The sequence below is a fragment of the Littorina saxatilis genome, linkage group LG15 (genome assembly GCF_037325665.1).
Source record: "Littorina saxatilis isolate snail1 linkage group LG15, US_GU_Lsax_2.0, whole genome shotgun sequence".
Taxonomy (NCBI): domain Eukaryota; kingdom Metazoa; phylum Mollusca; class Gastropoda; order Littorinimorpha; family Littorinidae; genus Littorina; species Littorina saxatilis.
The window spans coordinates 40,644,019-40,660,083 of record NC_090259.1 but is presented as its reverse complement, the minus strand read 5'-3'; the positions used below and the strand labels follow the sequence as shown (position 1 = coordinate 40,660,083).

The window sequence follows — 16,065 nt, the reverse complement described above, 5'->3', positions numbered from 1 at the left end:
TCGTCAAAGATTGCTTGGCCAAAATTTCAATCAATTTGATTGAAAAATGAGGGTGTGACAGTGCCGTCTCAACTTATACAAAAAGCCATATATGACGTCATCAAAGGTATTTATCGAAAAACGAAAAAAAACGTCCGGGGATATCATTCCCAGAAACTCTCATGTAAAATTTCATAAAGATCGGTCCAGTAGTTTGGTCTGAATCGCTCTGCACACACGCACACACACACACACACACACACACACACACACACACACACACACACACATACACACACACACATACACCACGACCCTCGTCTCGATTCCCCCTCTATGTTAAAACATTTAGTCAAAACTTGACTAAATGTAAAAAGGAAAGGCATTTTTGATTTTTTGAAAGGACAAAATGGTTTTTTTTTTTACAGGAAACACATTTGAAATATCAAGATGGACAATATTGTAAGAGCATGCTGGAGCTACTCAGTTTGGTTGTCTGGATGTGCCTCTAATAAAAATGGTGTTGCGGTTATGTTTAATAATGATTTTGAACATAAAGTGCACAATGTTGTTCGTGATGAGGATGGTTGTTTTATTATTATGGATGTTGATTTTTTGAAAAAGAGGTACACTATTGTAAATATATATGGACCTAGCAGTGGAGATAAAGCCTCCTTTTTTTTTAAATGTAAGCGCAATGATTAGACAGTTTGGAAATGATTATGTTATTATTGGTGGTGATTGGAATGTTGTGTTAGATATGAAAATGGATATGAGGAATTATGTATGTAATGTAAATCGGCCTCAGTCAAGAAACAAGATAAGAGATATGATGGATTTTTATGATTTGATAGATGTCTGGAGGGATTTATACCCCGAACGACGCCGTTATACATGGAGGAAATTTAATTCTCTCAAACAAGGGAGATTGGATTATTTCCTGATGTCAAGTAATTTGTTGATTGAGGTAAATGGTTGCGACATTGAGTGTGGTTATAGATTTGACCACTCACCAGTAATATTTACATTGAAGACCGAAGATATGCAAAGAGACAGACCTTTTTGGAAATGTATGACTGGCTGATGTTTGACACTGAATAATTATGTTAAAGACTTAAAGAAATTAATTATTGAGGTGAAGAAGTTTTACGCACTGCCAGTGTATGGTATACATTTAATACCCAATGATGAAATACAATTCAGAATGAACAATCAGTTATTTTTTGAAACCTTGTTAATGGAAATTAGAGGAAAGACAATTGCCTACGCCTCCAACAAGAAAACAAGAAAAATAAATATTGAAAAAGAATTAATGACCAAACTGCAGTTATTAGAAAATAATGTGACCAATGATTCCTTATTACAGATTGAAATGTAAAATACCAAGTTGGAAAATGTGAGGAAGAAAAAGATTGATGGTATGTTGATAAGATCAAAAGCAAGGTGTCTGTTAGAAGGAGAAAAGGTGAGTAGGTATTTTTGTAATATGGAAAACCGCCATTATGAGAATAAGGCCATGAGTGTTTTGCAAGATGACGACACTGATGAATTGATATTTGAACACAGACAGATTTTGCAAAACGTGAAACAGTTTTACAAAGATCTATATAATTTGCGACCAACAGAAGACGTTGATTTACAGGAATTATTTATGGAGAAAAACACATCCCGTTTTACAAATAAAGACAGAGATAATATTAAGGGGAATCTCACCTATACTGAAATGTGTTCAATATTACGGAACATGAAAAACGGAACAAGCCCAGGACCTGACGGGTTTACAACAGAAGTGTATAAATATTTTGTCCAGGATATTGGATTATTTCTGTTATGTTCTGCAAATGCTGGATTTCAATGTCGAGAATTGTCAGTTATACAGAAACAAGGCATTATTACATGCATTCCGAAACAAGATAAGCCAAAATAATTTATTAAGAACTGGCGGTCAATATTCCTGCTTCACATATCCTATAAAATGTGTTCATCCTGTATTGCGAATAGATTGAAAATAATGTTACCCAAGATTATTAGTGAACACCAAACAGGTTTCATGAAAGGAAGATTTATCGGGGATAATCTACGTTTTCTCTATGATGTGTTGATGTTTACTGAAAGAGAAAATATACCAGGTTTGCTGCTTGCAATTGATTTTGAGAAGGCGTTTGACAGTGTGTCCTGGCCCTTTTTGCAAAAGGCATTGGATTTTTTTCAATTTTGGAAATGATATAAAAAAAAAAAGTGGGTACGAGTTTTTTACCAAAATATACAGACATGTGTTACAGTAAATGGCCAATATTCTGGTTGGTTTAACATAAGAAGAGGCGTCCGACAAAGCGATAGCCTCTCACCATATTTGTATTTAATATGTTCCGAGATATTGTCATTAATGTTACGTAATAATTCTGTGATAAAAGGATTGAAATTGAATAACGAGGAAGTGTTATTGTCTCAGTTTGCGGACGATACAACTCTTTATTTGGATGGCAGTAATGAATCGTTTATTGAATGTGTTATAACTTTACAGAGATTTTCTAAATTTTCCGGATTAAAGATAATGAAAAAACTCAAATTGTCTGGATCGGAAGAAAGCGAAATTCACAAGAAAGATATATGAGGGATATGAACTTTTGTTGGGACCCTGGGATTTTTAAAGTATTGGGAGTCAAATTTTCGACAAACACTAGCAACATTTGGGAACTTAATTATGAAGGAAAATTATAAGAGATTAAAAGAATGTTAAAGGATTGGAGCCGAAGACCCACCCCGAAGACCTTATACGAGAAGTTAATGCAGCCTTTTATTCCTTCCTGTGGTATGGTAAACCTGCAAAGATTCGGCGAAATGTCGTTTGCAGACCTTATTGCAATGGTGGTCTGAATATGATTGACATTTATACTTTTGTGGCATCAGTAAAGATAAATTGCCATAAAAATCGTCGGACATTGGACATACACAGATATTTTTTTCCAAATGTCCTACACATTTGTCATGCAAGAGGACATAATTATGTCCTATTGTTTTTGTCATCAAGTAGTCATTGTCCGATTATGCTTTCATTTGATCCGGACATTGTCAGTACTTTCCAATTTACAGTAGTTTGATTTGCTATATTATCGATGTTTTGCGAAGCGATACATGTCTCTCCAAGCAGACGAAACTTGGGGAGACTGTATGTGCTTTTTATAGAGAAGAGCTTTCAAAGGTCGCAACTCTGAACGCTCCAAGCCGGTTGACAGATGCCTCCCTTTGCGGTTTTTTTTCTCCGAAAAAGCAACATGCCGCCGAAACGAAAATTGGTGCCAGAAAAAGCCCAGAAGCGTTTGTACTTCAAATCTCTGCCCTCATCAGCGGCTAGTACCACTGAAACTGAGCTCCCTCCGGCCTCTGAGCAGCCAGAACCAGATGAAACCGTCGCTCTAGAAAGTGAAACTTCGGCACCGAAGAAAGACGTTACCCCCTCCCCCACCCCCGCGCATTGCTTCGATTCAAGCTGGCCGACTTCATTCCCGTGGGTGTCGCACAACCCAATGAAGCGACTGATGTTTGGCACAAAATGTCAGCAAACATGCAAGTCAAACTATTTTACTATTGGCTGTTCTAACTTCCGAAAATTGGTGCTTACCGATCACCAAGAAATTAAGTCAAGTTTAATTAAATTTACGTTTTGTTGCGAAAAAAATGTCCTATTGAATTAGTTTTGTTCAATCAGGACAAATGTCCTATAGCACCTCTCATGGATGTGAACCCCTGTCTTTGTGTTATTAGAAATGCGGTGTGGTGCCAAAAGGAAAATGTCCATGTTTGTGTAAAATAAAAAAGGACATTAAAGGTTTCTTATCTTATCTTATCTTAATTGAAAATAAGTCACATAATTATCTATGTGAGAACTTCTGTATGATTTTGTTAAGAATGTCTCTACACGTCATATATTTTTTACTGGTGCGTTTGTGAATTGAGATCAAGGGCCTAATGTCAATACGTTCTGGTGAATTCCAGTGTGTGTGCAGGTGTTGACCATGAGAGGAGTGTTGATGCTGGTTGTGGTGGCTTTGGCCATCCCAGCTGTCCATGCCGCCACGTGAGAAAAAACATTTATCTCCTTATCTAGCCCGTTAGCTGCCTACCTGTCTGATTAATTTAGTCCATGTGTGTGTTTGTGTGTGTGTGTGTGTGTGTGTGTGTGTGTGTGTGTGTTATCTGGTTATCTATTTATGTAGCTTTTTACCTTCTGGTGTAATTTTACGTTTGTATTGTGTGTGGGTATTTTGTGTGTTGTTTTGGGTGGGGATGGGTGTTGGTTTGGGTGGGGATGGGGGTTGTTTTGGGTGGGGATGGGTGTTGTTTTGGGTGGAGATGGGGGTTGTTTTGGGTGGGGATGGGTGTTGTTTTGGGTGGAGATGGGGGTTGTTTTGGGTGGGGATGGGTGTTGTTTTGGGTGGGGATGGGTGTTGTTTTGGGTGGGGATGGGGGTTGTTTTGGGTGGGGATGGGTGTTGTTTTGGGTGGGGATGGGGGTTGTTTTGGGTGGGGATGGGGGTTGTTTTGGGTGGGGATGGGTGTTGTTTTGGGTGGGGATGGGGGTTGTTTTGGGTGGGGATGGGTGTTGTTTTGGGTGGGGATGGGGGTTGTTTTGGGTGGGGATGGGTGTTGTTTTGGGTGGGGATGGGTGTTGTTTTGGGTGGGGATGGGTGTTGTTTTGGGTGGAGATGGGGGTTGTTTTGGGTGGGGATGGGGGTTGTTTTGGGTGGGGATGGGGGTTGTTTTGGGTGGGGATGGGTGTTGTTTTGGGTGGGGATGGGTGTTGTTTTGGGTAGGGATGGGTGTTGGTTTGGGTGGGGATGGGGGTTGTTTTGGGTGGGGATGGGGGTTGTTATGGGTGGGGATGGGGGTTGTTTCGGTAGTTTTGTTTTGCTTTTTGGAGTGTTTTTGTGCTTTTGTTGAAGTGGTTTTGAGAAAGAATAAAACTGTATGGCGAGAAGTGAAAGATATAATTAGTAACACCTCAACAACAAGAATAACAACAACAATTACAACAACAACAACATCATGATCATAATCATCGTCACCACCAAAACAACAACAGCAACAATTGCAAAGTTATGTATCGTCATATTTTTGCCATTTCCTTCATTATATAAATTTCCTGCGACAAATCACGGACGCAAAGAGGCGGACTTGCTATTATTTATGATTTATTGGTTAGATCGGTTCGTGATAACACAAGGGAAATACTAGTGTTTTTTTCTGTAGCCATGTCTTTACCCTTTTTGGGTAAGACATTTCCTGTCATGCACGACCTCAGTCAAACCAATCGCATTTACACATTTGTGACCCTCCACCACGGAATGAGTCGCATGTCACCTTTGCATGATTTTCATATTTTTACATTTTCCTAAAAAGTGTTTTATGCTCTATCCAGTGGTGAAAACCGTTTTAGAAAAGAACGAAAACTGTTTGAGTTATAAGCCTGTGACTAAGGTGATCCTCACACTGTTACCAGACACTCCCCGGACTTATATTAAGCCTAGCGCAGAACCGCGCGAGGTGACATGCGACTCATTTCGTGGTGGAGGGTCACATTTCTGATATGTGTTCTTCGTTCGAAGTCTTTTGTCTGCCGTGCATGTTGAACTTGCCTTCATTGTGCCAAGTCAATTTTGATATTATTGAAGAATTGTCCCTCTGAAGCAAGCTCTCTCGATACCGAACGAGCATTCGCTTCATTCAAAGTATGAAAAAAGACTAAATTCGACTTTCAACATTCGCTGATTTCTGAATGTGAACAATAAGTAAGGTAAGGTATCATTTGATCCTTTAAGATTTAAGGAATGACGATTGATAGATTTTCACATGTTCAAATGTTGGGACTCTACAGTACGTGTCAAATGAATCCCATACCAAATGGTTTTGCTAAACTATAAAAGCCAAACAAGGTAAGTCAGCTTACAATTAACTTACAACAGGTGCGCAGTTTCGGTAAATCCTCTATCTTCCGGGTTGAAATTTTAAAAGCCTTGGTTCTAGACTCCTGTGCATTTAGAAGCTTGAAATCTCTAAAGTAAAACTAATCCAATGAATTAACTTTGTGGGTGCATGTTCCTCGTTATCCGTTGTTCATGTGTTGTATTACACACCCCACCTGGTGGCTGCATGTAGGTTGCCATGACCACTCCAACTACCACCCGTGACTTGAAATCCCTATTACCTCTGCTTCTGTATCAGACATTTCGATGACCTCCACAATAAAACAGGATGTCGTGTGTGTGTAGTAGATTGCTACAGTTTTCACGAAGTAAAACGATAGCAAAAGACTAGAGTAGACTCCATAAATTTAAGGTTTGCATGTCAATGACCACAGTGGCAGCCTAAAATTAGCCATTGAAGCGGATGTTAGTTTTAAAACGTCTGCTAAAACTAAAAAGCCACTCTGCATGCTTCATAAAATGTTGCTAAATAGCGTGTTTCATCAGGTGTGTGTGTGAGTGCGTGTGTGAAAAGCTGGACACGTTCTGCTAACCTTATGTGCGAAAGAATGCATACCCGACGGCGGCAGCCTAAAATTCACCTTGAAGCGGATGTACGTGTTTAATACGTCTGTTAAAATGCCACTCTGCTTGCTTCATAAAATGTTACTGAATGACAGGCGCAGTGGAGTAGTAGATAAGACATCGGCCTCCTAATCCGAAAGTCATCAGTTCAAATCCCGGCCGCGGCCGCCTGGTGGGTTAAGGGAGGAGAATGTTCCGATCTCCCAGGTCAACGTGTGTGCAGACCTGCTAGTGCTTTCGCCCCTTTCGTGCGTTTACGCAAGCACAAGACCAAGTGCGCACGTAAAAGATCATATAATACATGTCAAAGTTCGGTGGGTTATAGAAAAACGGAAATACGAAGCATGCATCTCCCGCTGCCAAAATGGCGGGGTAAAAACGGTCATACACGTAAAACCCAACTCGTGCACACACAAAACACGAGTGTACGTGGGAGTTTCAGCCCATAGACGCAGAAGAAGAAGAACAACAACAACAACAACAACAACAAAAGAACACGAAGATTAACAAGAAGAAGAACAAGAAGCACATGTAAGGGTGTAATACGTCTGCTAAAACCCCACTCTGCATGCTTCATAAAATGTTACTGAATGTCATAACTATAGCGTGTTTCATAAGGTTGTAGGATTGTGTGTGTGAAAATCTTGAAACGTTCTGTAAACCTTATGTGGGAAAGAATGGGACTTTAAAGTCTCTATCTATATACAATGCCGTTCGTATCTATAAAGAACGCATAACAAGTTTATATCAATTTTGAAGTTGACAATCAAACGTAAATGCAAGATCTCCTTGTTTCGATCCCAACATGATTGCGCAATAATCAAACTACTGCAAGTGACCCACCTGCCAACCGCACTCAAGTGATAAACATATTTTACAATGTCTGTCCTTTGTTCGTTTAAAGGCTGACATAGACCTATTTAATTAGTTTAATTACTTCCAGGGTTTTTCCCATCGTTGCGGGGATGTATAAAGTAAGCTTCCTGCAAAGTTTTAGGTTTGAAGTCCTTACCAATTACGAGAAATAGTTAATTCTGTATTGCATTGTTTAGCAACAGTTCTCCAGGACTTGGGCTATTTTTTAGACCGTTGACGTCACTTCGTGACGTTTCGTAAACCAAAGATGGCGTTTGAGACTGTTCTGTTTACATTCGACACTATCAACACCACTTTGCAATACTGAAATATTTTTTTCTGTGTTCGAAAGCTACAGCCAATCGTTATTATATCCCCTTAGGTACAGTTTTATAACATTATTGGCACATGTAAACAAATATTAATTAATTAATGAACGCTACGAATATGGCAGCCTTTAATCAATACTTGATCTGACTGAATGAGATGTTTGTTTCCGTGTGTGTGTGTGTGTTTGTGTGTGTGTTTGTGTGTGTGTGTGTGTGTGTGTGTGTGTGTGTGTATGTGTGTGTGTGTGTGTGTGTGTGTGTGAGTGTGTGTGTGTGTGTGTGTGTGTGTGTGTGTGTGTGTGTGTGTGTGTGTGTGTTCTGCAAACCTTATGTGAAAAAGAATACGACTTTATGGTCTCTTACAATATACAACACCAATCGTATCTCAAAAGAACGCATAATAAGTTTATATCAGTTTTGAAGTTGACAATCAAACGTAAATGTAAGATCTCCTTGTTTCGATCCCCCATTATTGTGCAATAACCAAACAACTGCCAATTACTCACCTGTCAACCTGAATATTAAATCCATAAAAGTCCTCATTCAACATACTCAATTGCGAAATTAAGCAATAAATATATTTAACATGTATTCCATTTGTTCGTTCAATAAACACTTGTTCTGACTGAAAGAGTTTAAGAGGGAGGAAGAGGATGTTTGTCTCCCTGTGTGTGTGTGTGTGTGTGTGTGTGTGTGTGTGTGTGTGTGTGTGTGTGTGTGCGTCTGTCTGTGTGTGTGTGTGTGTGTGTGTGTGTGTGTTTGTGCGTGTGTGGTTTGTGTGTGCGTGTTTGTGTGTGTGTGTGTTTGTGTGTGCGTGTTTGTATGTGTGTGTGTGCGTTTGTGTGTGTGTGTGTGTGTGTGAGTGTGTGTGTGTGTGTGTGTGAGCAGGGTCAGAACAACAGTATCAGCACCAAGGCTCTCCTCATGAAGTGAGTCTGTCCTCTGTGTGTGTGTGTGTGTGTGTGCGTTTGTGTGTGTGTGTGTGTGTGCGTGCGTGCCTATAAGCGTACGTGCGTGTGTGTACGTGCGTGTGTGTGTGCTCTTGGTCAAGTGTCTTGTAAATATAGTTTGAAGGCACTTCAAGGCACTGAACGACCTGGAAATCAAAGCTTGACACGACTTGTTTTCTGCAGGTGCAGTTACACTGCCTATACTAGTTGCGGCATGTTCGGGTGGAGTCGGTGTACGAGGTAAGTGTTATAAAAATATTTAATGTATTACTAATACGCATGATTCATGTTCAGCAGGTACATCTATACTGATTTTAATGATGCAGTAAAAGAATGCTGGCATGAATATAAATGAATGAATGTAATTACGTGACCAGTTGCTTGATGGATGGATGGATGGATGAATGAATGATATATGGAAGGATGGAATTATGGTTTGAACTACGGATGGATGGAAGGAAGGATGGAAGAACAGATTGGTCAACGGCTTTATGGATATATTGAATTATGGATGGATGGACAGATGACTGGAACAATAAAGGGATGGATGAATGGGTGGATGGATAAATAGCTGGGTGGTATGATACACATACAGAAATCGACCTTCTTGAATAACCAACAGGACAAATACAGGAGAAAGGATGAAACCAAGAAAGTAATTTATCTTCTGATTATTGCTGCATACTTTTTGTCGTGCAGGATACGCTACCGCTCCTGTTGTAAGTACGCATTTAAACACACACACACACACACACACACACACACACACACACACACACACACACACACACACACACACACACACACACACACATAGAACACACACACACACACAAGATGAGGACAAGAACAATTAGAAATAAGAATTATCAACCAGTTAGGCACGGTCCTTCTGATGATAATCGTTGGGCTCACCATCTCAGCCCTGATCAAGCGTGTCTGTGGTATGGGAACATCCCTCCTCTTGGACATATTCCAAAAGTAATTTGTTTGTTTGTTTGCTTAACGCCCAGCCGACCACGAAGGGCCATATCAGGGCGGTGCTGCTTTGACATATAACGTGCGCCACACACAAGACAGAGGTCGCAGCACAGGCTTCATGTCTCACCCAGTCACATTATTCTGACACCGGACCAACCAGTCCTAGCACTAACCCCATAATGACAGACGCCAGGCGGAGCAGCCACCAAATTGCCAATTTTAAAGGTATGACCCGGCCGGGGTTCGAACCCACGACCTCCCGATCAAGGGGCGGACGCCTTACCACTAGGCCAACCGTGCCGGTCCCAAAAGTAATTATGCGATTGTTATAGTTTGGGTTTGTTAATGAATGTCGAAAAAGTCACAATAAATATCAATCATCAAAATTAATTTGCCCCCCCCCCCCCCCTCCATCAATATCTGCACAGAAAGAAGTTAGGATGTTGATGTTTGATATGCGAGCAAGACTAGAGGTCGGCTGGCCTTATCCCACGCTAAAGCTTGACCTTGTCTGACATGGTGAGCAGACCTGTTTTGACCTAAAAAGGACTGTACCTTGAAGCTTACATGCACAGCAAAGTCGCGGCTGTTCCCAGGGCATCATTTCTGCCCCCTGAACTGCAGGCAGGCTGAGCTATTTTAGCACCCATCCTTTCCCCCACAGCAGAGATAACGCAGCAGCTGCTGGCTCGCTCAGTGCCATACACTAATAACGCCCATCTCCCGCCGTGTAGCGCGAAAACATTTGGGTATAACAAGCAAGCGAGCTTAACAGTGTGCTGGCTGTAGATGTTGGTAGCCAAATGATTCCCTCTGCCTTGTAGATTTTTTAACTCGCACTAAAATGCAAGCCAGGAACAGCGGTGAAGTCAGTTGATCTTTTTCAGCGCACGGTGGATGGTCGGCATGGACCGAGCGGTCCCGTACAGGTTGCAGTAAGACATGTGGACTCGGACACCAGATCGTCACCAAAGTGCGCACGTGCACCAACCCAGCTCCTTCCGGTGGTGGACGTTCCTGTTCCGGTTCGAGCAGTATATCGGAAACGGTCAGCTGCAACATCCGATTGTGTCCTGGTGAGCAAAGTATGTGAGGCCAAAAGTGACTCTGTAGTGATATTTTCTACCAAGAAGATTTATATCGCAGAAGTGTGGTTTTACGTCAGCAGTCGAAATAAAGCCAAACCTTATTGCACATTGCCGTCATATTGGCAGATATGTCGAACATTATTCACAATAGGAATAAGATGACACTTTGGACTGCCTGAAACGACGGGAAATTGCTAATACCTTCAGGACCATGTTTGCAGATTGACAGACAAAACCAAGTGAATATGTTTTAAGCATAATTCAGAGTTTCTTGAAGAAGACATGTTCAGCAACTCAATAATGCAGTAATGTGATTCATGGCAGGAGCGATCCAGAGTCGGTGTGTATTCGTGTGTAGCACGTGCTTGGTGACCTAACGAACAATGTTCTACTACTGAGATGACACTGTCAACGAGACAAACTTCGTTCTCAAAATTCTCTTTTAGTTCCTCGGGGCTTATGTAGAAGAAATAACACAGTTTTTGCATGAAGTAATTATTCGCGTAATGACATCTTCTCGAACTTTGTTTCTCTTTTGACGTCAGAGATTTATATATGACAAAAATGGTCAAAAACAGACGTTGTGATTGGTTTCGTTGGGTTCAGTATTCATTTTAGTACTGTCCAGCAAAGTGACGTGATCGTTTTCAGTTAACGGTGGATGGTCGGCCTGGAACGAGCAATCCCGTACAGCTTGCACAAAATCATGCGGAACCGGAAACCAGACCGTGACCAAAGTGCGCACGTGCACCAACCCCGCTCCTGCCCATGGCGGCCGTTCCTGTGTCGGTTCGAGCAGAATGCAGGAGACTCCGAGCTGCAACACCCAGCCTTGTCCCAGTAAGTAAAGTATGGAAAGCCAAAACTGACGCTATACCGGTAAAAGTAACAAAAAAAGCTTTTATAGTCCTCAATTCGTGTTGATGTTGACTCTGTTGCTGTTCAATGATTCAAATTTAGCCAAAATGCTCCGGTTCTTTACCGGTTAACATGTAAAAAGTACCGAAACTAAAATCTGCAATGGCCGAGGCAAACAAACTAATTAATCGTGTGACCAATTATTATTTATACACATAATGTAAAAACTGCGTTTAAGACCCGTTTTGTTGTTGTATTTTATGTATTATTTAGTCGATTTCAGTATTCATTCCGGCACTATCCAATGAAGTGATGTGATCGTTTTCAGTTAACGGTGGATGGACAGACTGGACCGAGCAGTTCCGTACAGCTTGCACCAAGTCATGCGGAACCGGAAGCCAGATCGTCACAAAGGTGCGCACGTGCACCAACCCATCTCCTGCCAATAACGGCTCTTTCTGTTCCGGTCAGAACAGTATGCAGGAGACTCCGAGATGCAACACCCAACTTTGTCCCGGTGAGTAAAGTATGGAAACCCAAAAGTGACTCTGTGTTTGTACTTTCTACCAGTGAGTAAATTATTGAACTGAAAAGAATATGTGAATAGAACGAAATCATTTTGGCCTTAATGCAATCGCAGGAAAGCGCAAACAAGTTCGGTGACAGATTGAATTACAATAACATTGACAGGCTTCCATTTGAAAATTCAAGGTTATCATGGTGAATTGACGCCCTCGCAAAGCCTATTTGAAGCCCTCCGTCGCTTGTCTCCGCCCTTCAATGATCAAGGCTTTTGGCAGGCTTCAATTGACCATGAAAACCTCAAATGGAAGCCTATTAATGTGTTGTTGTTTTTTACGTCCCACTTTGCAGACAAAGCATACAGGCTGTTGATTTTTAGTATGTGTCTAGGTTTAAGGCATGGAGCTTTCTCATTCAAAAGCCTTGCCATTTTAGATGGGCAGGACCGTGCCTTTAAGGTAACATGCACTAAAAATGTAAAACATATTTAACTTGAAGACTGAAAATGTTGTTATGCAACCGCATAGTTGTTTATGTTCTTGCAAACCAGAAATCACTATGGAAAGTTTCAAAGAGTACAGCGTTGCTGGGGAAACGAGTGTAAATGGAGGCCATGTTGTAACTCGCTGCATGGTCTCTTTACTTGTGTTTTGTAAGCACAGTTGTAAATGTTGGTCGAGCACTCACAAACTCTCTGGAGGAGACTCCACAAAAATAAACGATTCCAGAGTTTCAATCTCCATTAGAAGTGACATTAGAACAACAGTAGGAGGGATGATAAGAGAACCACTCGAGCGTATCTGTCTTGTTCAGCTAATGCCAGAAACCCACTTTATCCTACTTAATCACGTGATAGTTACACACCTTTTTCTGTATGACTATTCATGAAATGCTGTCTAGATCTTTCAATATATTTTTTTCATTAAATAACATAACAAATGTCCACTGAAGTCAGGTGATCGTTTTCAGTTGACGGTGGGTGGACGGACTGGGCCGAGCAGTCCCGTACAGCTTGCACCAAGTCATGCGGAACCGGAAACCTGACCGTGACCAAAGTGCGCACGTGCACCAACCCCGCTCCTGCCCATGGCGGCACTTCCTGTTCCGGTTCAAGCAGTATGCAGGAGACGTTGAGCTGCAACACCCAGCCTTGTCCCAGTGAGTAAAGTATGGAAAGCCAAAACTGACGCTTCAGCCACTTGTGTCAGTCTGCGAAATCAGTTCACACAAAAAAAGTCCCAAAATCTGCACAGAAAACGTACAGGCTGTTGATTTTTAGTATGTGTCAAAGTTAAAATATTAGCAATACCCGAAGTTAAAGCCCAGCCAGTTAAGACCAGAAGAACTGTGCCTTTAAAGCAATAATCACTTAAAATGTGATATAATTCCTATTTCAAGAATGGAAAAAGGTTTGTGTACACTCGTATTTGTGTATGTTTTTGATAACTAGATTCCGACGGAAAGTTTCTTCGAGTACACTGTTGCTGCAGAAACGGGTGTAAATGACGGCCATGTTGGAATAACGAGGATTGTTGGAACTCGCTTGTCGCTGACGTTTTGGATGTCAGTTTGTTTAGCACTGAACAGTTACGTCACGTGGTCGTTTTCAGTTGACGGTGGATGGACGGACTATGCCGAGCAGTCCCGTACAGCTTGCACAAAGTCATGCGGAACCGGAAACCTGACCGTGACCAAAGTGCGCACGTGCACCAACCCCTCTCCTGCCCATGGCGGCACTTCCTGTTCCGGTTCGAGCAGTATGCAGGAGATCCTCAGCTGCAACACACAGCCGTGTCCCAGTGAGTAAACTATGGAAGGCCAACACTGACTCCATACCAGTAAAACAGAAAGAAAGGGGTGGCACTGAGTTGTTATTGATGGTGACCCTTGCAGGAAAATGTTTAACTGAAAGGAGTCATTTCGGCCTTGTTGCAATCGCACGAAAGCAGAAACAAGTTTGGTGACCGATTGAATTACGAAAACCTTGGCAGGCTTCCATTTGAAACTTCGAGGTTATCATGGTCGATTGACACCCTCCAAAAGCCTGTTTGAAGCCGCTGTAGCGGTGTCTATGTTCTTTCAAACCAGTAACATTGTGGACATTGTCGACAAATACACCTTATCTGGGCAAATGAGTATAAATGGCGACCATGTTGTAACTCGCTGGTATCTTGTGTTTGAAGTTTCAATGTGTTTAGCATTGTCAAGCGAAGTTTAGACCACTACACTACACACTATGGAAACGGGTATAAATGGCTGTCATGTTGTAACTCGATGGTAACTTATGCTTTTAGCATTGTCAAGCGAAGTTTTGACCTGTACATCGGTCTTGTGGAAACGGGTATAAATAGCGGCCATGTTGTAATTCACTGATCTCTTTAGTTTCAGATGTCAATGTGCTAATCACTGACCATTGAAGTCACATGATCGTTTTCAGTTAACGGTGGATGGACGGACTATTCCGAGCAGTCTCGTACAGCTTGCACCAAGTCATGCGGAACCGGAAACCTGACCGTGACCAAAGTGCGCACGTGCACCAACCCAGCTCCTGCCCATGGCGGCGCTTCCTGTCCCGGTTCGAGCAGTATGCAGGAGACTCCGAGCTGCAACACCCAGCCTTGTCCCAGTGAGTAAACTATGGAAGACCAAGAGTGACTCTATACCGGTTTTGACTTTATCACGGTATATTGTGATTATTTGTTTGCTCGTTTGTCTGGGTTTTTTGTTTACATCACACGTATAAAATATATAGCACGATGTGCTACTTGTATCCTGTAGCGGGCGCAAAGCTCAGTTCATGGTATACTTTCTTTAAAGGCCGAGGGTCGGGTATAAAAGCAGAGCGGCGCGTGGCACTTCAGTCTAATGTCCAGCCCTTTTCAGGAAACGAGCTCTCACTTGAAATATTATTTTCAAAAATACTCTGTCTGTACCAAACTCAAAAGCACCATTTTTGTCAAGCAAACATTTGAAGGTGTACACCACACATGCACCCCAAAAAATGTTTATAATAACCCCTGGATAACGTACTTTCAGAAAAAAAAATTCACTCGCCAAATTTGAATTCAAAATCAAACGGCTGTCAGTCGTGGTGGACTGGGCGGAGCTAAAGACACGAGAAAGATAATGTCCACGCACCGCTCATTCCTTTTCGGCAGCACACACCCGCCACATAACGTTTACCAGATGTTGCCTGACCCCAAAGTTCCGGTCACTCCGCGCTATTGCAGCCGCCATGGATGCTTCATGACACCACTGGTTAATCTGCCTGAGAGTGAAACACTTTCAATAATCGTTCTGTAATAATAAATCGTTTCAAAGATAGTCTGCACTTTACGAATGTTAGTTTGGTATTTATTACTTTTTTTTTAAAAAGTGAAACATATTCAACCGAAAAAAAGTTTTCTTTTTGGGCTGAAAAGGGAAGCTGAAGTTATTTGGTGGATGAATACGATCGTCAGTAAAGTACCAATGTCTTGAATTTATGGCAGACTTTTCCAGAGAAAATAATTGTATACGCGTTGCTTGATGTGTCCGGTAGAACACCGCGTATCACAGTCATGCACGTTGGAACCAGGCACTCATGACTCATGAAAGACACTTTCTTCACTTTTTCACACACTAAAACACCATTATTCAGGCGACTCGGCAGCAAATGTCGTAATCCCTGTCTGTCACAGATATCATATTCATCCACATCCAGCAATAGTGATGCTCTGCTATCTAATTAAACATTTATTAGTCACAAAGCTGTTCTCCTCCGGACAGTGACGACGCGAGACCATGCTTTGACGACTAAATGCAAGTTTTCCCACCAAATTTCTCCTCTTCCCGCAAATTTTGGTAACCTAAGACAAAACCAAACATGTGGGCTCGGGGAGCGAAATGTACGCTCACAGTGCCGTTATGTATCTGGATTTACTGGTCAACCTGAAGCCAACGGTCACATGCGTAAT

The 16,065-nt window shown here is 41.7% G+C and overlaps 2 protein-coding genes across 7 annotated transcripts in view; both read left to right on the top strand.

Annotated features, from left to right (window-relative positions):
• LOC138949335 (coadhesin-like) overlaps positions 1 to 16,065 on the top strand; it is a 191,535-nt gene that overhangs the window by 50,088 nt on the left and 125,382 nt on the right. The gene's annotated exons all lie outside the window — the stretch shown is intronic.
• LOC138949334 (coadhesin-like) overlaps positions 1 to 16,065 on the top strand; it is a 30,919-nt gene that overhangs the window by 8,327 nt on the left and 6,527 nt on the right. Inside the window, exons 2-10 of one of the 4 annotated variants that reach the window (XM_070321121.1) lie at positions 3,976 to 4,057; positions 8,844 to 8,900; positions 9,360 to 9,379; positions 10,529 to 10,717; positions 11,381 to 11,569; positions 11,916 to 12,104; positions 13,079 to 13,267; positions 13,720 to 13,908; positions 14,547 to 14,735. In XM_070321121.1, coding sequence (XP_070177222.1) covers positions 3,996 to 4,057; positions 8,844 to 8,900; positions 9,360 to 9,379; positions 10,529 to 10,717; positions 11,381 to 11,569; positions 11,916 to 12,104; positions 13,079 to 13,267; positions 13,720 to 13,908; positions 14,547 to 14,735 — 1,273 coding nt within the window. In that variant the 5' untranslated portion in view covers positions 3,976 to 3,995. Of the gene's footprint in view, positions 1 to 3,975; positions 4,058 to 8,843; positions 8,901 to 9,359; positions 9,380 to 10,528; positions 10,727 to 11,380; positions 11,570 to 11,915; positions 12,105 to 13,078; positions 13,268 to 13,719; positions 13,909 to 14,546; positions 14,736 to 16,065 lie in introns of all 4 variants that reach the window. The other 3 variants (XM_070321120.1, XM_070321122.1, XM_070321123.1) reach the window with 3 other exon arrangements.